Consider the following 25,519-nt stretch of genomic DNA (forward strand, 5'->3'; position numbering starts at 1 on the left):
ACGCAGCAAAAAAGATTCCAAATTAACTTTAGATGCTTCTAGCTCTAAACTCTTTCCCACGTATCTTTAAAGAAAATACCTTTATTATTAAATAATGGGAAAATGAGAAAATCGGCTGCGATTGACGTGGCAATATTTTTATTGAAAGTTGGTGCCTTGGAGACCGTAAGGAGATTATCAAAGGCCAGGTACCCTTTTGTATGGTCCGGTCTGCAGGCTTTACAAGTTTTATGCTATCCACCACTTAAATGGCTCCAAAGGTGGGACCCGTTCAGGAATTTGATTAAAGGGGCACAGGTTTGTCTTTATCGCACTTTATATCTTATGTAGGCCTGTAAACAAACCAACCAACACGAACGGGGCATGCTCCATGTTCGTTGGTTTAGCTTTAAACCGAACAAAAGATCGAAAACGAACAATTAAAAGAACGAGGTTTTTTTGTGTTTGTTCGTTAAGAAAAACTAATGTGCTCGTGTACGACTGTTCGTTCATTAAGAAAAACTAATATGTTCGTACTCATTTATGTCTGTTTGTTAACCATGTAAACGAACGAACATAACTCACTAACTCAGTTGAAACCAACTAAAAGCAAACGCAAACAACAGTGTGTTGGTCCTAAAAAGTTTAAATAAATGTATTAATGAACGAACTTAAATAAATGTAAACTAAAGAACATAAACAAAGATAGAACAAGACTCGTGTTCATGTCCGTTCATTAAACTAAATGAACAAAGTTTTTTTGCTCATGTTTGTTCGTTTATTAAATAAACGAACTTCCTGCCGAACTGTTCATTGAGCGTTGGGTTTGTTTACCAGGCTTAGTCTCATGTACCTTCATCATGATTAATAATGACTAAAGTTTAAATAAATGTATTAACGAACGAACTTAAATAAATGTAAACTAAAGAACATAAACAAAGATAGAACAAGACTCGTGTTCATGTCCGTTCATTAAACTAAATGAACAAAGTTTTTTGTTCATGTTTGTTCGTTTATTAAATAAACGAACTTCCTGCCGAACTGTTCATTGAGCGTTGGGTTTGTTTACAGGCTTAGTCTCATGTACCTTCATCATGATTAATAATGACTAAAATGGCACATATAAGTTGTGTAAACCCCCCACCCCCCCCACCGCGCCGCCGCGCAGCGTTGTTGAGACACGCGGATATCCTTTTTTATGTCGTCTAGTTATTTATTCGATTATTTGTCGGTTTTAGATATTGTCAAGGCCATTGCTAGTGCTCTCTATTGCAACAACTTTCTCTAATCAGTCAGAACAAAACGGTTCAAATTCAGATGATATAGAAAGTTCAGATAGAAGTGATATTAATGTTGTTCCAGAATCACATCCTGTGTTGCCTCCTACACAGGCTGATATTAACGTGACGTATGTGAAGAAGTATAATCGTTTATTATTTTTTTAATAAACAGTCAAACATCATCTGTTGATGTTTGTTTGACATGTGATACATGTCCTTTTCAGGGGACAATGGTGACGATCAGTCACATCAAACATATTCGAATTGGCTGATTGATCTTTACAGAGAGCTGGACAAACAGGGTCTTCATTTACCAGAAAGGTTATTTAATGCAATTTGAATTTCTTTGATTTTTTTATTTTTATTTTTTTTTTTTGCAAAAAGAACATGGACAAAAAGATGTTTATGCAGAATAAACGAGGATGAGCTTTGTAGATTCCATACTGCTGCAAATGGTGATTTTTCATGTCTACTTACGTTGGTCAAAAAAGTCAATACGTTGGAGGGAGACGTACAGAATTCTCTCAGAAGAAGAACTCGAGATGTGGTCAAATATGGTGTTTTGGCATGGATCTGATGTTAATAACCGCCCCTGTCTTATCATTCGTCTCGTTGCTTGCATCAGCTTGCCCACCTGGCGACAGACCCTCGCTTTGCACAAGCAATAGGTATATATTTATCATAAACTTAATTTTAATAAATATAATAACAACAACAATAATATATGTCATCACAGTCTCGCTGGTAGAACACGGAATATTACATTTAGTTAATGCTGAAAATCCTCAAATCACAGCATTGGTGGATTGTGAAGGGTTATCTCTAAGATTCCCCAATGCAACTACTTAGATCCTGTTCAGTTACTCTGCAAGAAAACTATCCAAATCGTCTCGGTTGTTTGTTTGTTATTCGGCTTCCCCGCCAGTTGGCAGAGTGATTGCACAAACCTTCATTCAAGTAAGCTTATAAATCTTTAATTTAAATAAGAAAATTATTATGTTATGATATTCTTACTTGCTAAGTTGTGTTTTAGTTCTGAGACCTGCAACTCAACAAAAGCTTAAAATAGTAGGGAAGGTGTACAAAAATACCCTCTCGGAGTACCTGCAGACGTTCCCGTCATATCTTGGTGGAGAATGTGGATGTTCAAGATGTTCAAAGCTTAGCAATGCTCATATGCAGCTACCTTCAATTTGACGAATTTACAAGCAACCGACAGTTAAAAATGTAGATGGTTTGGGATTCGAGAGATTTTGGTCCAGATCATGAGTCCCGGTGACGTGAATGAAGGGTGTGAGCGGGGTGCTGAGAGCTGCGGGTTGTTGGGATTCTTATGGTATGGGTGTTGATTGCCCTTATTGCTGGAATAGTTGACCCTGAAAGTCGTCCGAGTTTAGAAGGTATAATATGAGTAAATAACGCATGTTTTATCGATAACTTAGTTATCATGCAATAATATATTCTCTTAATGTCACTGTATGATCTGGTGTTTAAATAAGAACCCAAGTTTAGGAGACCAGAGTTCGAATATATAGAAGTATGCTTACTTGTAGATGTGTTGTAAATAAAATCACTCGTCTCGTTTGTCTCTTCTTTCTCGTCTACTATAAATCAAACAAACTTATGTTGGATTTAATATTGAAATGGGCTTTGCTTGACCCCTGATCTAAAAGGGGGCAGTTTGTCAACCGAACATTCTACATTCTCATATAACTTAAGAACTTAACCCGTTCGTTATAGAAATCTAAACTGAAGTGTCATATTTATGTTTGGTTTTGATCTTTTCGTATGTAAGTATATGCGATAACTACGGTGGCAAAAACTAAAAAAAGAAAACTCTACAAACCCTCTTGCTATTGAAAAATTACATGATTTTATCTTTTATGCTAATAAATTGTTAATATTTTAGATTAATAAAATAAAATGTTTTGAGATACATTTAAACAGATGAATTTTAAAGTCTAAACAATAATGTCTGTGGTGCAAAGGGAGGGTGGAAAGGTTAAGGTGAGTTGTCTTTTAATTTTGAAGAAAAATAGTAGTATGATGGATTGTCGGTAGACAAATAAGCTGAAATTTATAGAAAAATAAAGTTAAAATTAAAAACCTTGTGTGTGGCTGCTGGGATTCGAGCCCAGGTCTCCACGGCCACAACGTGGAATTCTTACCACTAAAACTACAGCCACAAGATGTTTCTCAAGTTCATAGTAATAACTAATGAATATATCTCGATTATAAAGTGCTAGGCAATCAACCTTAATTGTAATTTTAGCTCAAAAAACGATGAAAACGGGTCGTTTTTTTATTGTAATTTTATCTCAAAATCGACGAAACGGATCGTTTTTTTAATTGTAATTTTAGCTCCAAAAAACCACGAAACGGGTCGTTTTCCTAGTAAACTATACGCCCGAAAACACCGAACCGACTCGTTTTTTTAGCTACCCCCAAACCCGAGCCCCGAACACATAAATGAACACAAACCATTCTTTTATATATATTACACAATACATAAACACATAAACACAAAACACCAAAACATAAACACAATACATAAACACATATATCAAAACACCCCGAATTATAATCTTCGGGATTTTACGCCGCCGACCCCGACCCCCGAACACTACGGTAGGAGAAGCGGGTCAAGATTCCACGTTCTACAGAACGCCAACCGGGGCTTGACCGGCGACATTAACAACAACACGAACGAAAATTCTCCGAATCCGAAACCGGATTTGGAGACTCAATGCAGGTGGGACTCCGATTAAGCAGTTGAATCGAATAACGAACACAAAAACCATTGTACGGCGGTGGATGGCGGCGTCGGATGTGGATGGGGATGGCGGCTCGGCGTCGGTGGTGGCGGCGTGGGTCGGTGTTGGTGATGGAGGTGGAGATGGCGTCGGTGATGGTGATGGAGATGGCGTCGGTGATGGTGTTGTTTATGGCGGTGATGGTGTTGGTGATGGGTGATGGTGATGGTGTGGTGTATATATATAGATAAAGTGGGGGGAAATGTAGGTGATGGTGTTGGTAAGAAACGAAGGAAGGAAAAGAGGGAGGAAGGAGAGGTGGAGAAGGGGGAAGAGTATGGAGGAAGGAGGGAAGAAGATAATACCCGGTGGTTGGACTGTCAATTTTTTCCCCGGCAAGCTGGGTTTTTTTCAAAGCTTTTAAAAAAATAAACTAACAGAGGGGCACCAGATGTGACCGGCCCAAATTTTATATTTGTAAAAAAGTCTAAAATACCCCTTCAACTCAACGGCCTTTAACGAAAATATTTAACGGATGGCAACAGGACTTGACCCCGCCCAAATATCACAGTGGGTCCCAAAGTTCGCAAAAATCTTTTTTAGTGGTTAACCCCATCTCACGACGTTATTTTCCCAGGGAGACAAAATGCAGATTTCCCTAATAAAAAAGGAATCATTTTTTTAATTATTTTCTCATATAAAACGAGGTAGTAATTTTACAAAACTCATAATTGACTCGTTCTTCTGGCAACATATATTGTTATTGTTATTATCATTATCGCTAAATATTAAGTCACTTGTGTTATTCAAGACCGTGCTTCAAATTCATTAAGGGGTGCTCAATAGACGTTTGTGGTATCTTAGATGAATCTTGCATTATTGATCATTATAGTGGAAACAAAGCTTCAAGGATGATAATGTCCATAAGGTAGTGTTCGTAAAACCTTCATCAAATTATGATTCAAACTTGTTTATTAAATAAACATTATTTTATGCTTCAGTTTGCTTTGTACTTTTAATGAGCCGGTATCGAATGACTCATCAACGGTTTGGCTTGATTCAAGTTTCACAAAATGAAAGTTAAAGTCTGTATAAATCATCTTTCAAATAGAATTATATTACCAGTGACTACATAAATCAAACCAATTTATGTTCAAACATCCATTCCATCCAATAAAGAGGAAGAAAATTGCAAATGTCACTCATAACGGTACCCTATCAGTTAAACAGAAAAATTATCTATTTTTAATTTCAAAAATATAATAATAATAACAATAATAATAATAATAATAATATAATTGTTTTGAGCCTGACCATCCTGGTTTATAATTTTATTTATACATATTGAGTCTATCACCCAACGTGCTCTTCCAAACTTCATCAATGATTGTCGACCATTTATTATCCCCATTTAAAGGGTGTTTTGAGATTGTTCATTAGAGCAATTATTGGGTTTTAAACATTTGATATTGATAGATCGTGTCTGGTATTGATTTTTTTTTCCTCCTAGAATAATTCCCTTTCACATCAATTGATGGTGTTCCTTTGACTATAGCTTTTGGCTTTGTTTTGAATTTGAGTGGAACCTTTCAGAATATCACAAGTTTTATTACTCCACACAATTACTTTTAATTTTAACTTTATTAGAGTACTCTTATTGATAATTCACAACACACATTTTGATGGTTCTTTAGGTCAAATATTACTTTTGGCCTCAAAATCTCTCATATTCATATCCGGTGTGATATTAGTTTAGGATGTTACAAACACTCTCTTATAGAGAATCGTCTTTCTGAATAAGTTTTGTCGCATCATTTTAATTGGTAGTGTACGATTTGTCTAATGTGTGATAAACATTATTAGGGACTATCATCCTAAATGAGGCTCGTCCACCATCCTCAAGAACACAAGACTGATTGATATGAATTGTAACATTCATTTACTAATACCAACCAATATTGATGCTTTGCTCATAAGATCTCGCAGTTCTCGGGAATGTCACCCGCTAGGAAATTGCTCCCGCCAAACACACGTAACTTTAGAATTCTTCGTTCGTTCATAACAAATATCTCAAAACTCATTCAAGATTTAATATTCCTTATGAGCCAAATATCTCATTGACAATAATATTACAAATATGTAAACAAAGTTATGTGGAGTGTCTCACTGACTAACCGATTGATTCGATACAAAAACCATGACTTGATATTTTTAATAAAAAAACTTACGAAAGTAAATTGAAGTTCATAAATCAAAATCTGTTTTCTACTTTTTACCACTAGTCTTGGTCCCACCAGGAAGACTAAAAAAGAAAGTGTGTCAAACAATTCATCAGTTTCAATTCTCAAACGCCTTTGAATCAACAAACAAACCATCAAAAATCCGAAACAATAAAGTTTAAATCAGACGCAGTTGATCCCGGTGGCATCGTGTCTGCTGACGATCGTTTGAATTTCTCAAAGCTGGCGTAAGTATTACTTCTACTTCTTCACTCAACAACCAATTATTATTAAATTTATTTTCTATGTTTCCGTTAGTTGCGATTGACGTTTGTTATCGAGAACCCATCATTAGGTTTCTATTCCTATCGTGACATCCAAGCATCCAATTAGGTACTTTAGATTTTAATAATAATAATAATAATAATTCAAACTGTAGTTGGTATTGTTTGGTGAGATTGTAATTCATCCTCTTCTTTATATGAGTGTCTGCTTGCATCTGTGATTCCACACACTGATTCAATCTCATCTGATCTTCTTGTTATTGAGTATGTTTGTTTCTTATTTACCATTTGAAGAAGCGTGTATCGACTTACTTGTATACGATCAACATTCCTCGGGTACGAGTGTGCTATATCACCAATGGTTTTCCGGGATACGAGTTCTTCCACCTACAAAACAAACAGCACCGTGAGCTTACCCCTCAGAAAGGGACAGAGGGGTCCTCTTCGGGGTAACCCTCCGGTGTGAGAATCAGACATTATAGGAGAAGATAATAAGGATGTGAAAATGAGTAAAGGACTTAGAATATATACTTTCCTCTTTTTTGCTTCCAACTGTTGAGGTGGTGTGGTATTTATAGTATTAGGGTTTCCAATGATTGGGCTCAGACCCAATTAGGGCCTTTTTGGCCTCCTCCTATTGCTTCGCACCACGTGTACTTAGGACACCTGGTGCTTTTTCATTGATTATTCTCTGACCAAGGTATTTCACCTGACCCATGTGCCATCACGTGGTGGCACATGGGCTTTGCTGAGTTGTCCACCCTTCATTGGCAGCTGTCAACATCGGCACATTCTTTATTCCTTAAAAGATACCTTCTGGAAGGTTGTCTGATGAGTACAATCATGGTTGTCCTTATCCTGATTTGGATTAGACTATTGTCTCATTTGTTGTGTGTCGCTTACGCGCGGCCTTTATGCGCCTATCCCGGGGATGCGCAAGGTCTTCTCTTTATTCTCACACTAAATGTGTGTGTTGTGTGCATATGTGATATGCGCCACGCGCAGATGTTTCATGCGCTTGCGCATAGGTTTTGGCTTTGTGTCTTCATGACATCCTGATTTCAAGCCTCTTGTCTATATCTTGTGGGTTGACCCGCCCCGCTCGATGTTAAGGCGGGTGCATACCCCTTCACCATTGCTTTAATTTTGAAAGCTTGGTTGTTAGTGTGTTACTTATAGCATTCAAATTCATAAAAATCACCCGCATTTTATTTTTTCATTTTTCGTTTCGTTGTCATATTTAACTTGTTTTCGACTTAGGCGTGTAATCTTGTGAATATTGTTGCAGATTCAGCTTTTGACAATGGCGACTAATGCTTCGAATGGAGATCATAAAGCTACAAAGCCACCTCCCACGCCTTCTCCTCTCCGTAACTCCAAGTTCTTTCAGGTATTAATATTATTATTTTGATGTAGGATTTATAAAATTGTTACTTGATATTATGTTTTTCTTGTTTATAAACTTGTTCAAAACACGAACTATGTAAGTTTATTTGTGTGTGTATATGCAGTCAAATATGAGGATATTGGTTACTGGTGGTGCTGGATTTATAGGCTCTCACTTAGTCGATAAACTCATGGAAAATGAAAAGAATGAGGTATCATGTTTACACGCGATTAAAGGTTATGTTTTTTATAGTATCTGATACTCGTTTTATGTTTGGTATATAGGTGATTGTTGCTGATAATTATTTCACTGGCTCAAAAGACAATCTTAAAAAGTGGATTGGTCATCCAAGATTCGAGCTTATTCGTCATGGTAATTACTAATTTTAATTTTAAATTGCAAGTGGTAGTAAATGTTCTTCTTTTGTAATGATAACAATATTCTATACATCTTTGCAGATGTCACAGAACCGTTGCTGGTTGAGGTTGATCAGATATACCATCTTGCATGCCCTGCTTCACCGATTTTTTATAAGCACAATCCTGTAAAGGTGCGTGTTTATTCTAATTTTCTTTGCATTTGTAACTAGGATGAGGTTATAATGGGAATTTTAAGGAATGTGTAACGTGTGACAGACGATAAAGACGAATGTGATTGGCACGCTAAATATGCTTGGCCTTGCAAAGCGAGTCGGAGCAAGGTTTTAATTTTTATATAAATTTGGAGCATTGGATCCTCATGGTATTTGAGATGTGCATTTATGTATGACATTATATGTACTTTTAGGATTTTGCTTACATCGACCTCAGAGGTGTATGGTGATCCTCTTGTGCATCCTCAACCCGAGACCTACTGGGGTAATGTCAACCCGATTGGTAAGCCAACTTGATCATTTATCTTTGCTATATGCAGAATGTTTGATTACATTTCGAAAATAATGTTAATAAAAGCAATGAAATTTGATTTTGTTTTTTTGATGTGTTTTGCAGGGGTTAGGAGTTGTTATGATGAAGGAAAACGCGTGGCAGAGACTTTGATGTTCGATTATCATAGGCAACATGGAATCGGTAACATGTTACAGTTATTATATGTATACTAACAGTTTGATTTAGTTAATTGTGTTTGTTTTTTATTTTATAGAAATTAGAATCGCTCGTATTTTCAATACTTATGGGCCCCGGATGAACATAGATGATGGGCGTGTCGTTAGTAATTTTATTGCTCAAGCACTTCGGTAAGTATTAACTGTTAATTGTAAACAAATTAAATTTGTTGTTTAAATAGCGAAGTATATATTCTTTACTCGTTTGACCTGAATCCTTGCAGTGATGAACCTTTGACTGTTCAAGCTCCTGGAACCCAAACTCGCAGTTTTTGTTACGTCTCTGATATGGTATTTCTTAAAATAATATGAATATATGATTGGTTGTGTGTGGTCAAACATCGACTATTTTGCGATTATATAGGTTGATGGGCTTGTTCGGTTGATGGAAGGGGAGAACACTGGCCCGATTAATATTGGTAATCCTGGTGAATTTACAATGATTGAGCTCGCTGAGACAGTGAAAGAGGTTAGTTTTTCTTTCCCTTTTTCCTTTTGGTTTTTTGATTTGTTTGAAAGGGGTGAGTTTAAAATATGTGTTGAAATGCAGCTTATAAATCCGGGAATAGAGATTAAGATGGTGGAGAACACACCGGATGATCCAAGGCAAAGGAAACCAGACATCACGAATGCTAAGAAGTTGCTTGGATGGGAGCCCAAGATCAAATTGCGCGATGGTCTTCCTCTCATGGAGGCGGATTTCAGGCTAAGGCTTGGAGTTGCCAAGAAGGTATAAACATGCAAACAAACAAGCAAGTGTTCGATGATATTTGTCAGTTGTGTGTTTTGTTTTCTACACTTGTTTTTGCTTTCTAAAATTTTTATTCTCCAAATCAAATAAATTGGTTCTACTTGTAATTTTGCTATTTGTTTGTCTTTTTGAACATCGAATGAATCAATAGTAAAAGCCCAACAAGACAGGCGGAATGTTTCTACATGTAATTTTGCTATTTGTTACCATTTCATCATCAAATGAATTGTACATGTAATTTTGCTATATGTTTACTTCTAATTTGGCAAAGTACTTGTAAGGCGGAAGTGGAATTGATTTAAACATCAAATGAATCAGCAAGGCGGAAGTGGAATTGATTTACTTGTACTTTTGTTTTTTATTTGTCCTTTTGAACATCAAGCAGATCAATAGCAAGCCCGACTCTGCCCGACGGGGCAGAACGGAACATAAAGTAACAGGTCAAACGGCTTATTTTGTAAAGGAAAAAAGTCATGATTTTGACCAAAACAGGTCAAACAAAAAAAACTATCTTTCTTTCCTGCTTTGATCAAAAACAGGTTCCAAACAAAAAAGAAGTTAGATTGAAATGGGTTTTTTAGGGAAAAAATCAAATTAAAATCACCATTATTTGTATTTATAATGGCCAATGGTGGCAGCAGGTGGAGGCGATCTTGGAGTCGTAGATGGCAACAGCAGTGATGTAAAAGATATCAAAATCGGTTTAGCTGCTAAATTTTAGATTTGTAAATGGTTAGTGGTGACAGCAGGCCGGGACAATCTTGGGGTCGTAGCTCATGGTAACAGACAGTGACGGTTGGGGGTGTGGTTTGTGGTTTTAGACCCATCCAAACTTAGCTAGTGTTATAAGAGTGACTCGTGTCAGCTCATTTTTAACACTTAAAAATGGTTAGACAACGTTACATAAGGCCGTAGAAAGACCATTCTCAGAGCAGAAACCAGATACACTCCACAGTTTAGTAAGCGGAATTAAAAGAAACCCATCTCAAACCTGACCGGATGGCGAATACATTTAAACAGAGTTTGAAACAAAAGCCAATACAAAATGCAGAGTTTCAAGTACTCAAATAAAAAAGTTATTGTAGCTTGATGCGTATTCAACAGCAATCCGCAATCTTAGATCTTTATTACTACTACATAACCATAATCTAACATCGCTCTTCGTCTTCGCCAATAGTACCTTTCGTGGCTTCACCTGCATGAGACAAGAAACATATTAAGTTATTAACACAATGCATGGCAACAAAGAGATGAATGGGCAGATTCATTGCAATAATAAGTCTATGTTTATGTATAAAGTTCGTAACTACAGTCGATGTAAATAATCAACAAGCAAGTGTGAATGATGGTCATTATTCAACAATAATTCAATATCATCATCTTGCAATATTACGAATCACTTTAAAATATATTACATGTTTATCCATTTTATTATATATTTATTAAAAACATAATTACATATTTCTCATTTCTAAAATAAAATATATTACTCTGGAGTTGCAAGTTCCCATCTCAAGGTTTCTGGTTTCCATCCTCTATCTCCATCTTCAAAGTTCAATCTGCCTGGTAGCGAGTTCAATGGTGGTTCAGGTTTGGGTTTGATAACAAAAACATAGATTCGGGTTGATATAAAATCGTTTCGGCAAGTTGGTGGCGGTGCTAGTTGTTGAAGTTACAGAGCTTGGGTTTGGGTGTTAACCTACAATGGTTACGATGGTCGACAATGGTTGAATGAAGATGAAAGGTGATGGTGGATTGCCGTCGATGGTTCTATGGTTACAGGGAGATGGGTTGAAGTGTTTGTTGTGGTTTATGGTGGACCCTTAGCATTTGATTGCGTGTTTTATTTATTAAATGACTAGGTTATAAACCCGTGTGATTCACGGGTTTGGGTAGACAAATTTCATTGGTACAAATATTTACATAAATAGATAGGCTGTAAACAAACATTATCTGGTAGAAACACCCTAACATATACATAAACAAAGTTAGCTGTGTGTATATATATATTAGCATTGCAAAATACAAATAACTAATAACACTTCAAGTTAGTGCAAATACTAAACAAAGTTACATAATCCATACATGTTTATAGATTTACTGATTTAGTCACCCAAATCATACATAATAATACATAATACATATTCAGTAAGCAAGTATTTTTCAACGTTTGTCTTATATATGATGTAACAGAATATGAACACGTTTAGTGCATTAAAATAATTTATAAGCAAAATTATATGATCATTCTATATAGAAGTATTGTAATCTTTATACTAAAGTAAATATAAAAAAGGCACAAGATGTTATATAAGTCTAAATAAAAGTTGATACTTAATTAAACAAAATCTGAAGAGTCAAATATCAGAGCAGCCAAATTCAAAGAGTCAACCAAGAAAATAACCAACTTTAAAGTCTAACTTGCAACAAAAGTAAAATACCAAACTAAAGAGACATAAAATAACTTAGTAAAACACCATAGATAAGTCTTTCAAAGCTGCGAAAATATAATCATTTTCTTCCTTCAACTTTGGAGAGCCAATAGCGTTTTGAGCTTCATTGGATTTGATTCAATGCTTGGTTTGCATATTCACTCGGAGTTTTGTGCACATCATAAACCTCAATTAACTTACGCTTCAAATCCGAATGGCCACTTGATTCTCCAACATCTTCTTCATGCAACAAACCCTTACCATTAATTGAAAAAAGTTTGTAAAATAAGCAAACTCTTGTTATTAAAATAGCATAATATATGCACTATTTATTGTTACGATATATAACATAATACCTTGAAATTCATAGTATCTTGTGAGTCACTTCCAACGGATATGTTATTGAAGGACTGTGCAGGACCAACCTACATAGTAAATTAAAATGGATATGCTAAATAATTAAGATACAATATAAATAAAATACATTCAGGTATTTTTATATTGATAACATATATATTGAGAATGTACAACTATTACCTTATCAACATCAAACTTGGCTTCAAGTTTTGAGATAATGGAAGCATCTTCGGTCGACTGGTTAATAGTGAACCACTTGTAATTGCTGGTAATGTTGTAGTATGTAATATCAATTTTCAAAGCTATTTTTTTCTCCAATCAACTCATCCACTTCAGGAGGAACCATGTTAAGAGTATCATCCTTGTAATATAAATTGAAAGAGTTAATAAAAGCATAAAACAATTAAGGGAAAATAAAATACCAACAACAATAGTTTAATAGAATTTAACCTCAACAGCTCTATCAAGTAATTCTCCAGCAGACTTTTTGAACAACTTCCTTGCATCACGAGTCACAACCAAACATTTTGAGAGAATCAACACCGGTACAATCTTGTAACTGTAAAGGAACTTTAAACCTACAATATAATTAAAATAATTTAACTTGCAAGATGAAAAAAATTAATAAAATTGAATTAAGTAGTTCACACCAATAACTTGTAATGGAAAATGAAAAACTAACCTTGAAACAACCGAGATAAAGTGGCATGCTTCTGTAGGGTACTGAATTAAATGATTTGCCTCCACACCATCAGTTCCAATATCTGTGTCACTTACAATGAACTTTCTTGTGACCCTTTTGTTACATCTGCTACAAGCGTTGTAGTACCAGTCCAGAGCATGTAGAGCATGTAAGATACTTATCACAATACCCATAACAATAACAGACTTAACATAAACATGAAAAAAATAGTAGTTATATTCAAATGTTGTGAATACAATATGCTTTAAGAAAATACTAACAAAAGGACTTACCTCTTCTGTTTTGTTGACCTGGTCTATGGTGTTAAAAACTGCCAGGGTCAAGAAATCATCTTCAAGCGTCGGATTCACCATATGGAGAACAGATGGAGGTAGGTACGAATTATTGTTCATGACGATTTGAAATTAGTAGCATTTCTTGTCAACTGCAATTACAAACGTGCAAAACCAACATAATCAGTTGGCTTAAAAATGTGCAAAAAAAACTGCTCTGCATAATAGCAGTTTTAAACACTTTTTTTTAAATAATAAACTGCATAAAAGCAGTTTTAATTTTGTTAGATACCTAAATGTGACACACTATAATGTCTTAATATGGGTATTTTAAATAAAGAATTAATGTACATTGTGTAAGGTAATGCTTATCACACACTGCTCGAGTTTGGGGATTAATAATTCCCATCACAACTTTGATCACATCTTCTAAAGTCAACTGAGAGCATTTGAACTCCCCTGTAACTTAGTTTGTCATGTTGAAGAAATTTGAACCTGTTAAAGTAAATTATATACTAAAAACAATCATTTTTCCCATGTTAAAGTAACTAAAAGTTGACCAACTAGTAAAAAAAAATTTAGACCAACAAAGTAAACATAATTAAACCGTAATGAAACAAATTTTTTTTTAACCATTTAACAGATTAAATTTGACAAGATTATAATTAGAAATTATGTATTTCCTGACAAACACACACTATGCATTTGTCATATTGATAACAACTTACTACAATTTTTCACTTATTAATAAGAACACATCGAAGTGTAACCGAAACAAATCTACTTGAATAAAATTAAATTAAGAAAAAGTGTTGAATATATGTTTAAAGATATACATCTTAAAATCTCTATGTAGTCAAGTGAGCTCCCATGTTTATCAAAATTCGTATCATCAAAATCTGAAATTTTGGAATTCAGATAACATCAATAAAAAACGGAAGATTCAGTGATTTCTATCTATAAACGTCTAAATTAAGGATTATGGATTATCTGAAATGTATATAGAAAGCAATTGATCTAGAGCAAGGAAGGAGGAGGTGATATTGTGTCGACGGCTATTGCTATTGAGGAGACAAAAGAAATTAGGGATTATGGTTTGATGGAGGTGAAGGTTTTTTACAATTGGTATGTTTTACTTGAGGAATTGTATTTTTTTAATAATAAATGATACGGACTATTTGTTTTGTTTAATCCTTGTAACCGTCAAACAAATATCCAAGAGCATGCCACTTGTCAGAATTTAATTCTTTTATTACTATAGAGATATTTTAAATTGAACAAGGGTAAATGAGTAATTTAATATGATAAGAGAAATATGTAACTGATTTTTGTAGTAGTTTGTTAAATATTAAGGTTTTAACAAGGAAAATATGTAAAAATCGTTTTTTAAAGTAAACAAATGTAAGTTATCAAAGGAAAATCAAACTGTGTGAAAATTAAATATATTAAAAACATGCGTGAAAATTTATATCAGTTGTTATTATGGTCTTTGAATGTATAAGGAAACATTCATGTGTGGATCCGACATGGGTTACCTCTCTTACGGGATGAAGAGTATTGTTTTCTTGGTGGGTCATACTATTTTAAAAGTTGTTTCATGCAAATTGACCAAATACGAGAAACTTGCCTCTACAACTATCACATGTTTCTACTATTTGCTTTTACATAATTTTTTTTATCTACTCGCGCCACTTAGCCGGGCTCAATGGGTTATGTATATTAGTGTTATGACCACAAGATTTATGATATGAGAAAATGTATATAAAAATACTAATTCAATAAACTATTTCAAATTTGGTCTTAAAACGAGACGACTAACTAAATCTCACACAAACGACAAATGTGCCGGCTATGTAGTGGTAAAGTCAAGCAAGTCTGGATATTGAATCCGTGGACAAGTAAGGCAGTTCTAATATGTCGAGTTCTAACTGATAAGATGGGTTTTATAAAACAAATTTGTAACTAATAAAACTATTACAGTAAACTATTTTAGGGAGAGCCCATTCTTTAACAAATTTGTAACTAATGGTTTGTTCAATTAAAGTTTTGCTACAAAGTTTACCAGTGTATTATTTATAGATTTTAAGGTGTCAGTTAAAGTGGCAGAGAATCTTGAAAAAATTATAAAGAGATTTTAAGGGGAGGGTCGAATGATGTTCAAATATACATTGGGTGACTTGGGAGAGGGCGACTCTTTCTAAAAATAGGGGTAGTTTAAGCATCTCAAGGCTCAAAGATATTAATAATTCGTTGTGGCAAAGTGAGGGTGGAGATACAAACGGAAGAGGTTGGGCTGTGGAAAAGGGTTGTAGATTCTATTCATAAGCAGATACTATTCATAAGTAGATACGCGACTGGAAAGTGATTCCAAGAAAGAAAGGGATCTCGGTGTAATATTGCCAAGGCTATAAACAAGTTGAAATGGAAGGGTAGTAGGTTGGTGGATTTGATAAAATGAAAGTTAGGAGATGGTCAGAAATTGGGTTTTTTTAACTGACAACCCAACCTACGGCGGAATGTCGGGGCGTAACTGATTGCACAGTAGCTCGTAAGACACTATTAATAATAAAGTGGCATTATCTAATTATTTAAATTCCAAATAATCGAAGTACATCACCAATTCAAAACAAATATTAATATTATCCAGAATTTAAAACAAATAAATCATAAATATTTTTGGTTGCGGCCTAAAGGTATCCAACTACTTGCTTATCTTCAACTATCCAAGATGATAACCTGCAACATTTATGAAAATAATTTTATAAACACAAGGTTGGTGAGCAAAAATACAATTTAATATATATAATAATAAAAACCAATTCTTATGCAGAACTTAACTATAACAATTAAATTGTAACAATACAAATAATTATCCGATCATCATGACACTAAGTCAAGCTACTAGGATGGAGTAAGATCTTACTAACGTGGATGAGGATGGGGCCACCAACAATAAAACAGTAAACAAATAAGCACATTACATGTTAACAATTAATTGAGTAATACACGAAACACATTAGAATTCTATTTGAGGATGTAAAATAATACCATTGAGATTTATATAATACATGTTGTCCCCAGAATAATAAAAACAAAAAAAGGGATGTGATTTACTCACCTTACAAATTGGCGAGTGAAAGGAAATAAGAATATTAAAGAAACCGACTTAAGCGAGCTGATCAAACCGAAATTGATGATTTCCTAAAAATTAGGTAAATATTCCAAAGTTAAAATAAAACCAAAACGAACCAAAATTAATAATAAAACATAAGTTAAACTTAAATTTAAAGGAAATGAATTTTAAACGAGTGTTTGGTTCGTAGATGGTCCGAATGTCGTTATGAGGTCGAATTCGGGTCCAACACGTCTAAACTTAGTTATAAACATAAATCAATGAAAAATTAAAAGCTAATTAGGGTCAATTCTTTAATAAATTGAAAAGCCCCAAATTAGTTTACAACATAAACCATCGATTGATTTTGATTAAATTGAACATTAAATTAAATCCCTCAATTCTTTTGAAATTGATTAAGGGCTTTCATTCTATGGTTCACAACAATTCATAAAAATACAAACTTACCCAGCAACTGATAGAAAATATGGATGGATTAAGATTTAGACATGTTTGACCTTGAAAGTCAAAAAGAACACTTGAAAAAATATATTGAATTCGGGAATAAGAAGAGGATTTGAGAGTTGAGATACAAGTTATGAATGACCTAATGCTCTTGTTCATATATTAAACGAATCTAGGTCGTGTTTATCACAAATTAAGAGATAAACCAACTTTAAACTTGAACAAATGATAAGATTATCATAAATTGGAGATAAACTTGATTAATCTTGAATAATAATCATTGTTTGGAGATATAATTTCACTTAGGAACACTCTAGAATCTTGAATTTGAATTATAATGATAATAGGATGAAGATTAAGCATTAAACGAGCTGAAAACAGAGTTAAGCGAGCAAAAACAAACTTCTGTAACTGCTGGCTGACCCAACAATTTCAGTTTTGACAAGAATGGTCCCTGCAACTGCTGACCCACTCAACGAACTGCTGCAACTGCTGACTGACCCGTATTATTAATAATTTCAAGACCTGAATTATAATACGTGTCGGGTGCAACGAAAACAAAAAAAATGAATGTTACAAGAAGTAGGTGTTTAAAAAAAAATTGCTATTGTTTCTTTAAGTTGGAAAAAGATAAAAGGGTTAAAATGAAAGAGGGATTTTGGAGATTGGGTGGCAGCTTTGGTTGGACTTGGAGCTGCCATGGTACCTTTAATACTACACAAGAGTTGGTTGAGTGAGAAAATTGTTTTATTTTGTTGAACATTGCTTCATTGAGTGAAGGTCCGGACTTGTAGGTCTGGCTTGGAGATGAATGGGGCGGATTTTCGGTTTGATTAGCTGAAAGGTGTTGATAAAAAATAAAAAGTTCGGTAATATTTATGTTATGAAATGGAGTAAATGGGGGTCTCAGTGAAGTGAAACATTCATGCTTGGAGTGCAGAGACGGATAGATTACCTACTCGATGAACTTTGGAATGAAGGAAGGGTTTTGAACAATAATTGTGCCATGTGTGAGGTGGAGGTTGACTCGGCGGTTCATATAACTACGGTTTGTGGTGTTTCAATGGTTGTTTGAGAACACATTGATCGTTGGTGTAGTCCCTCCTATTTTTGTTTTTCAATTATGGACCTTTTAAAGCTCTAATATTCCATCAACCTTGGAGACAAAGAAAGAGTCAATTCATGTGATCATTATTATTGCTTGTTGGAGTTTATAGAAACCGATAAATGATAAGATTTTCAAAGGAAAAAAGGTAAAAGTTGAAGATATCATTGGAGACATAAAAACATTAGGTTTCCTTTGGTCAATAATAAGTCTAAGTGTAGATCGATAGTTTGGTCAAATTGGTGTAAGTTTGTTTTGATGTAGTTTTGCCATTTTTTATCATTTTTTTTGTGGTTGCTCTCCAGGTTATGGAGGTAGCGTGTTGTTGGTGTTGCGTGTGTTTTGTTGGAGTTTCAGTTGTTTATAAAAGTTCATAGTTTGAAAAAAAAAATACCTAGAATTAAAGACAGAAATTGACACATGAAGCTATCAAATATGGAGAAACAACTATCCAGACTCATAATCTTTTAAAAAACTAACCATTATCGGGATCTAACGACTCGCATGACACTAGTAATCTAAAAATGGACACACTGATGAATATGGTTTGCAAAAATCACACCTAGCAACTGAGTACTCGACGAGTAATCCCTGTGTACTCCCTCCTGCCAAGATCTAGGCGAATAATTCTTGAGTACTCCCCAACTAGGCCGAGTACTCGCATGCCACAGCCCCCGATCCGAGTCATGATCGCAACCATGTTTATTAAAATATTTGGCAACATAAATATTCATGAAGACTGTAGTTAGAAAAAAATACCAGATTTTAAAAACAGTGTAATTTTTATTTCACAAATTTTTGGTCACATCTAACCTAGTAATGAAACAAGATAACCATACTTCCTACCTCCTATTGGTCTCATGGAAGGTGCAAATAGTGATTGGTAACAATTACTAACAAGAATCTCATGATGAGCTCTCTCACAAATCAACCAAGAACACAAATTATTTGATCTAATGCGTAACCCTAATAGACAAGATACAATTGATGGATGCTATTCTTTTACATAATAACTAATCAAGTTTTAATTTCTATCAATCAATCATTTCATTCAAATAAATTAAGATCACTAACAACTTCATAATATTTCATTTTAGAAAGCGATTAGTTTTGAACATTTTGCACCAAGACTCACCTTGAACAGGGACCCGCAAGACTCACCTTGTTACTGTCGGCCGTAGTCTATCCACCAACCAGCATGGCCTGTGCGTAGTCCACTGTTGGTAGAACAGGAATACTATTCAGCCGGCTGTACCTTCTAGGAAACCTACCTTCGGCTATAAATACTCCAACACCTTGGAATGGTAAGGACATCATCTGATATCTCATTCTTATCTAGCAATCTCTTAATATACACTTATATTCAGAGCAATCTAGTCTGATTCTCACGCCGGAGGGTGGTCACAAGGAGGAACCCCCCCTTCTCAGTGACGAGCTTACGGTGTCTGTTTTGCAGGTCACCTGAAGAATAACCTTCTCTGCTGGACCTCATCCTCGTGGGAAACATTACTTAACCCCCAGATTATCCGTAATCTGCCCCGGGTCACTTAGTGTTTCTTCATTGGCGCCATCCGTGCATAAAAGCTAGAACTAATTCTTAGTTTTTTCAAAATTTCTGAATAAATGGTTAATGTTACTCCGATCCCAAGGCCAGTAAGCGACCAAGAAACCCCGGTAACCACAACCCCAGCAACTGGGGGGAACACCGGCGGTTATACAAATCTTACGAACACTACCCCGGTTACCCAAGCCGGGGCAAGTGCAGTAAACATTCCACTGGGGTTCACTGATGCCCAGTTGGAGAAACGAACGAGGGTCCCTCGCCAAACACTAGATCAAGTTAAGGCGTGGGCCGAAGCACGTCAGAAAGAGTTCCAAGCTGAGTTGGATGAACGCTTGCGTTCAGTTCAACAGGCTGACGAATTCGGCAGTACTCGCCAACATCTCAATATGAACAGTGAGTGCGAGTACTCGGACGATGAGCGGGAAGAATCCGATACCGACTCAAACCCTCGCCATAAGGCAAAAGGGAAGCGTAAGGAAACGGACTTCCAACCGACAAGGAATTTTGGGGAAGCCTTTAAACCAACGAATGCGGAGAGAAACCCGCGTGACTTCAAAACCTTTAGACCAACTGCTGCAAATGCAGGAAAGTCAAAGTTCGCAAGGGACATTGCAGAAGCAATCGCCCCGAGAAGTGCCAAATAAATGTCCAACATCGGCACTTATGATGGTCTATCCGACCCAGACGACCACTTGAACAGATTCATTGCGGGGGCAACCGTCAGTAACTGGACGGAACCCACGTGGTGTTATATGTTCCAGATGACTCTGGTTGGAGCGGCCAGGGCATGGTTCGATCGTTTACCGGTCCACCACATATATGATTGGGCGGACTTTCAGAACAAGTTCAGCCAGCACTTCAGCCAGCAAAGGAAATATACTGAAGAACAGTGGACGATCCTCAACTGCGTTAGAGAGGAGGATGAATCTTTACTAGACTTCATCACTCGCTTCAACTCCAAAAAGCTAAGTCTGGGCAACATAAGTGAAGATCTTGTTCGCGCCGCTTTCATCCAGGGCGCCGAATACCCAGAGCTTATCCGCACATTGACGGGTAAAGACGGCATGCCATCCACATGGGATGCCATCATGACGGCGGCCAAGCGCTTTGCCGAGACGGAGAAGCAACTGGGAAGGGATCTTCCCCAGAGTACACACCTCTACACGCAAAGGACTAGAGAAAACAATGTTCGGATCGCCCGGCAGAACAAAAAGAGGAAGCTAGGTATTTGGCAGTCAAGGGTAAACTTTGACACCTCATCCAGCTCTCACCCTCTTGTTGGCGGAAGAAATAACACACACCCTTCAAGCCAAAGACACCGGTGGACGCCACTCACCAAAAGCGTCACGGAGATATTTGCCACTGAAAAGCTACAATGGCCAAAAGCTCCAATGATCCGGCAGCGACCCAATGCGGATCAGAGCAAATCCTGTGACTTCCACGGGACAAAAGGTCATAGTACGGAAGAGTGTACATCCTTGAAGGATATTGTTGAAGCATTCGTCAAGGATGGAAGACTTGCACACCTGGTGGCATCAATCAAGAAGGGAGGAAGGAACGATAACCGGTACCGAGGCAACGGACGAAAGCCCGTTGACATCAGCATCAACATGGTTCATGGTAAGATCAGAGGAAGAAAAAGGCGAACGACAGAACCATGCGCATGGAAGGAAGCTGAGGTGCGCTTCCCGCGAGTGCCAGGAGGACCCAGCAAAGAAGGCCCTATCGTCATCAAAAGCCAGCTGGGGCACTACATCACTTCTCGCACTCTTGCTGACAACGGCGCCTCGTCAACGGTGATGTACAGGCAGTTCTTCGACAAGCTAGATGACGAAGACAAGGAACGCCTGGAAACGATCTGCGCCTCGATGGAAGGGTTCGATGGCAGCACAAACACCCCCCTGGGTATCCTATCTTTCCCCGTCACTCTTACGGACGGGAATCACTCACGCACAGAAGACGTGGATTTTGTCGTAATGAGGAAGCCACACCACACATACGACATTCTCTTCGGAAGGGACGGGATGGCAAGATTCAACGCCGTGGTATCCTCAGTCCACGGCATGATGGGATGGCCAACAGCTGAGGGTGTAGCGATGATCACCGGCATTCCCCAGGTATGCATCGCATCTGTCTCATCTAAACCCAAACCAAAGATGGCTAAACCAACCATCACCGAACCAGAAAGATGGGCCTTCAACGGCAAATACCCTGACCAGGCCGTTTCCATTGGCCCAACAGTTGTTGATCCCACACGCACCTTACTCAAGCGCTTATTACAGAAAAACGCTGACATCTTCGCGTGGACACCAGCTGACATGACTGGTGTACCCCGAAGTAAGGCAGAGCATAAGCTCAAATGCGATCCGGCTGTTACGCCAATCGTACAAAAGCGCAGAGTAACGAGGCCAGAACAAACTAACGCGTGTAGAACCCAAGTCAAGGAACTCCTTGACACAGGCATCGTACGCGTTAGTAGATATCAAACATGGGTTGCAAATCCCGTTATGGTACCGAAGAATAACAAACAATGGCGCATGTGCATAGATTTCAAGGACTTGAACAAAGCATGCCCCAAAGATTGTTATCCGTTACCCGAAATTGATCTTAAGGTGGATTCGTTAGCACCGTTTCGCCTTAAATACTTCCTGGACGCGTATAAGGGGTACCATCAAATCCACATGGCCGTTGATGATCAGGACAAAACCGCTTTTCGGACGCCCGATGGCACATTTTGTTACCAAATGATGCCATTCGGACTTAAGAATGCCGGGTCCACATACCAACGCCTGATGGACAACCAGTTTCATGCCCAAATTGGGAGGAACTTGGAAGTCTACATGGATGACTTGGTCATCAAAAGCCCTGACGCAGAAGCGATGTTGAAAGACATCGAAGAAACTTTCAACACGCTCAGGAAGATAAACATGAAGCTCAACCCGAGCAAGTGTGCCTTTGGAATGGAAGAAGGGAAGTTCTTGGGGGTCATCGTCACTAAAGATGGCTTCAGAGCGAACCCTGAAAAGGTCGAAGCCATTATCAAAATGGAATCACCTACTACCATCAAACAGGCTCAGACACTGAATGGACGACTAGTCGCACTTAATCGCTTTTTGGCAAACCATGCGGATAAGTCGTTTCCTTTCGTGTCAACGTTGAGAAACTGTTTAAAGAAAACGCACTTCCGCTGGACGCCAGAAGCGGAAGCAGCTTTTCAGGAGATTCGGTCACGCTTGATCGAACTCCCAACGCTCACAGCACCAAAAGCGGGAGAGGAGTTAATCCTATACCTTTCCGCAACAGATAGAGCAACCGGGGCAGTCCTGCTAGTAGAGCGAAAAGGCATCCAGATGCCAATCTATTATGTCAGCCGTATCCTAACAGACGTAGAAACCCGGTACTCTACCCTCGAAAAATTAGTCTTAGCACTTATACACGCTTCACGCAGGTTAAGACGATATTTCCAGGGTCACCCAATCACCATTCTCTCCAACTTCAAACTTGCAAACGTTCTAGGCAAACCCGAGTTATCGGGACGCCTAGCCAAATGGGCAATTGAGTTGGGGGAGTACGCGATAAAGTATAAGCCAAGACCAGCCATAAAAGGCCAGGTTTTGGCCGACTTTATTGCGAAAGTCCCCGCATCGCGGGAAAAAGAGTGCCAGGAAGAGGTTCAACCCTCTCCAGCACAAGACATCAATGATTTCTGGCGACTCTACACTGATGGAGCAGCCAGTAACGAGGGTTCAGGCGCAGGGCTGAAACTAACCAACCCAGCAGGCCAAGAATACACTTACGCTATTCGACTGGATTTTCCAAGTACGAATAACGAAGCCGAGTATGAGACATTCTTGGCTGGGCTGAGAATTGCGCGTAAGATGGGTTGTTCCTCGGCGGATGTTCCATCGTGGAACATACACTTCATTGGAATCCGACACTGCAAAAAACAAAAAGCAGTTAGGAAAAGATGATATAAAAAATAAATAAAAATTAGGCCAAAAGAACCCTACGTACCTGTAGGGTCAATAACAGGCCGATAGCCGCCAAACCCATCACCTGAACCTAAGGGAAATCCGTCCAAAAGGTCAGGTAGATGGGAAGGAGGCAGAGGTTGGCGAGAAGCCCCATGCATACCTGAAGGATCGGCCGTCGTTGCCGATGACGGAGGAGGCATGGTGAAGGCCGCCGCGGCCGCCTCGGTCGCCGTTGCAGAGTCCGCAGCAAAAGTAACCGCCGGCTCAGTGAAAGATGCTGTAAAAATGGCACTGACAGCCGGCGGTGATGTCATCACTGCTGGAACAGTTGGCTCAATGGAATGAGCAACTGAACCAGCGGAAGCAGGCGCAGCCGCCTGGGTCGTCGCCTCAGGTAGGCTGACCAAGCCTACCGTCATGGGCGGGGGGGTACTCCTCCCCGCTCCACCCTGGAATGCGTCAACATCCACGCCTACACAAAGAAGAAGTATTAATGATGGAAATCTATGAAGTTAAAAATAAAGTTTGTACTCACGGGTTTTCTTGAGCCTAAAAGTGCGGACAGGCGGGGATGAACCCGATGGAGCCGGCCTCTTCACGCCGGTCACCGTTGTCATCCTGGGCTCTCCGGAGGTGACAATCGTCGCAGCCTCCGGAGCAGTGGTCTTATCACCACCGGGGTTCCCCGCCACCTCCTCGCTCTCGGCCTCTGAGTCAGACCGAGGCACTGGATCGGCAGTGGAGGCCACCTTCTCCTTCCCCTTCCCGCCGGCAGCCTTCTTCTTCCGCACCAACGGAGGACCATCTGCGGATTCCTCATCAGAACATACGATTAGAGGAATTCCAGCAGAGGTTTCAACATTGAGGGGTCGAGGGTTGAATAGCGCCTTACCTGGCCGCCTGGCGCTCAGGATATCGTGGCCTAGCGGGTAGACCTCCACGAACCGATCCGCCGTTTGTTCTAGGATGGGCAACTCGTTCTCGTCTAGAGCGCGAGTACCCATCCGAGCGGGACTGTCAGCCTCCCGCGGATACATGAGCGACTGCAAGTCGTTCCCCTCTGAAATAAACAGGAAAGAAGTTAGAAGAGATTCTAAATCAACAAAAAGAAACAGAGTATACCGTAAGGAACAGAGTTCGAACCGTATTCGAGGACGATTGGGATCTTTTGCGCATCCGCATCCTTCCACACCCGGCTCATCCCGAGCATCACCATCCCGGACTCCGCAAACCGGTAAACCGGAGATTGGACTCGGGATATCTTCGAGAACCATTCCGCCTCCTGGTAGTTGGAGGCGTGAAGGCTGGGAAGTGCTTGCCCATTCTTGAATTTCATGGCAAGGGGGATGGCGCGAGCGGAGATGTAGAAGAACTCCCGCTTCCACGAGCGAAGACTGCGCTCGGTTGCGCAAATCTTCAAACCCTTAATCCGGGTTATCAGCGTATACCACCCCTGGATGCACCTCTAAGAGTAGAAGGTCATCAGGCGGTCGACATAGGGCTCAATGCCCAGAATCCGGCACACCCACTCGAAGTGGCGAATCTTCGCGATCGCCATCGGGTGCACCTCGGTCAGGTGCACACCGTGCCTCTCCAGGACACGGTACACAAACTTTGTCAATGGGAACCTAAGATTCCCATAAACAAAGAATGCAGCATATACCCCGATCTTGCCTCTGGGGGCATCATACACCGTCTGATGGGGTTCAGGAAACTCAGGCTCGAGAGACTCGAGCATGAACTTCCTGACGATGTACTGATATAGATCGACAGGCAGAGC

At 38.5% G+C, this 25,519-nt stretch overlaps 1 protein-coding gene, 1 non-coding gene and 1 pseudogene across 5 annotated transcripts; 2 read left to right on the top strand and 1 right to left on the bottom strand.

Annotated features, from left to right (window-relative positions):
• The first annotated feature begins 15 nt into the window (after positions 1 to 15).
• LOC143569039 (sec14 cytosolic factor-like) lies at positions 16 to 2,672 on the top strand (annotated as a pseudogene). Its single transcript, XR_013141664.1, has 5 exons — positions 16 to 297; positions 1,218 to 1,580; positions 1,671 to 1,927; positions 1,996 to 2,220; positions 2,293 to 2,672. The product of XR_013141664.1 is annotated as a sec14 cytosolic factor-like (transcript).
• Positions 2,673 to 3,372: 700 nt separating this feature from the next.
• Positions 3,373 to 3,445, bottom strand: TRNAH-GUG (transfer RNA histidin (anticodon GUG)). Its single transcript has one exon. It is a non-coding gene; the product is annotated as a tRNA-His (tRNA).
• A 3,010-nt stretch (positions 3,446 to 6,455) lies between these two features.
• On the top strand, positions 6,456 to 9,936 carry LOC143569051 (UDP-glucuronic acid decarboxylase 6). Of its 3 annotated transcripts, none has more exons than XM_077055053.1 (12): positions 6,456 to 6,479; positions 7,804 to 7,905; positions 8,027 to 8,113; positions 8,187 to 8,274; positions 8,361 to 8,452; positions 8,538 to 8,602; positions 8,689 to 8,777; positions 8,892 to 8,969; positions 9,043 to 9,136; positions 9,229 to 9,295; positions 9,369 to 9,473; positions 9,555 to 9,936. In XM_077055053.1, the coding sequence occupies exons 2-12, from the start codon at positions 7,819 to 7,821 to the stop codon at positions 9,738 to 9,740; spliced, it is 1,038 nt and encodes a 345-aa protein (XP_076911168.1). In that variant the 5' UTR covers positions 6,456 to 6,479; positions 7,804 to 7,818; the 3' UTR covers positions 9,741 to 9,936. The 3 variants fall into 3 exon arrangements, with proteins under 3 accessions (XP_076911168.1, XP_076911169.1, XP_076911170.1); XM_077055054.1 differs by lacking the exon at positions 6,456 to 6,479 and adding an exon at positions 6,563 to 6,624; XM_077055055.1 differs by lacking the exon at positions 6,456 to 6,479 and adding an exon at positions 6,722 to 6,779.
• The last annotated feature ends 15,583 nt before the right edge of the window (positions 9,937 to 25,519 follow it).

The sequence above is a fragment of the Bidens hawaiensis genome, unplaced genomic scaffold, assembly GCF_021521415.1.
Source record: "Bidens hawaiensis isolate Kalapana, Puna unplaced genomic scaffold, B.hawaiensis_p1.1 tig00024294_1, whole genome shotgun sequence".
Lineage (NCBI taxonomy): Eukaryota > Viridiplantae > Streptophyta > Magnoliopsida > Asterales > Asteraceae > Bidens > Bidens hawaiensis.

Coding starts and splice junctions, on each gene's coding strand:
- LOC143569051 (XM_077055053.1), top strand. CDS start 7,819: ATGGCGACTAATGCTTCGAATGGAGATCATAAAGCTACAAAGCCACCT. Junction 8,970..9,042: donor TCATAGGCAACATGGAATCG/GTAACATGTTAC, acceptor TTTATTTTATAG/AAATTAGAATCGCTCGTATT. Junction 9,296..9,368: donor TTTGTTACGTCTCTGATATG/GTATTTCTTAAA, acceptor GCGATTATATAG/GTTGATGGGCTTGTTCGGTT.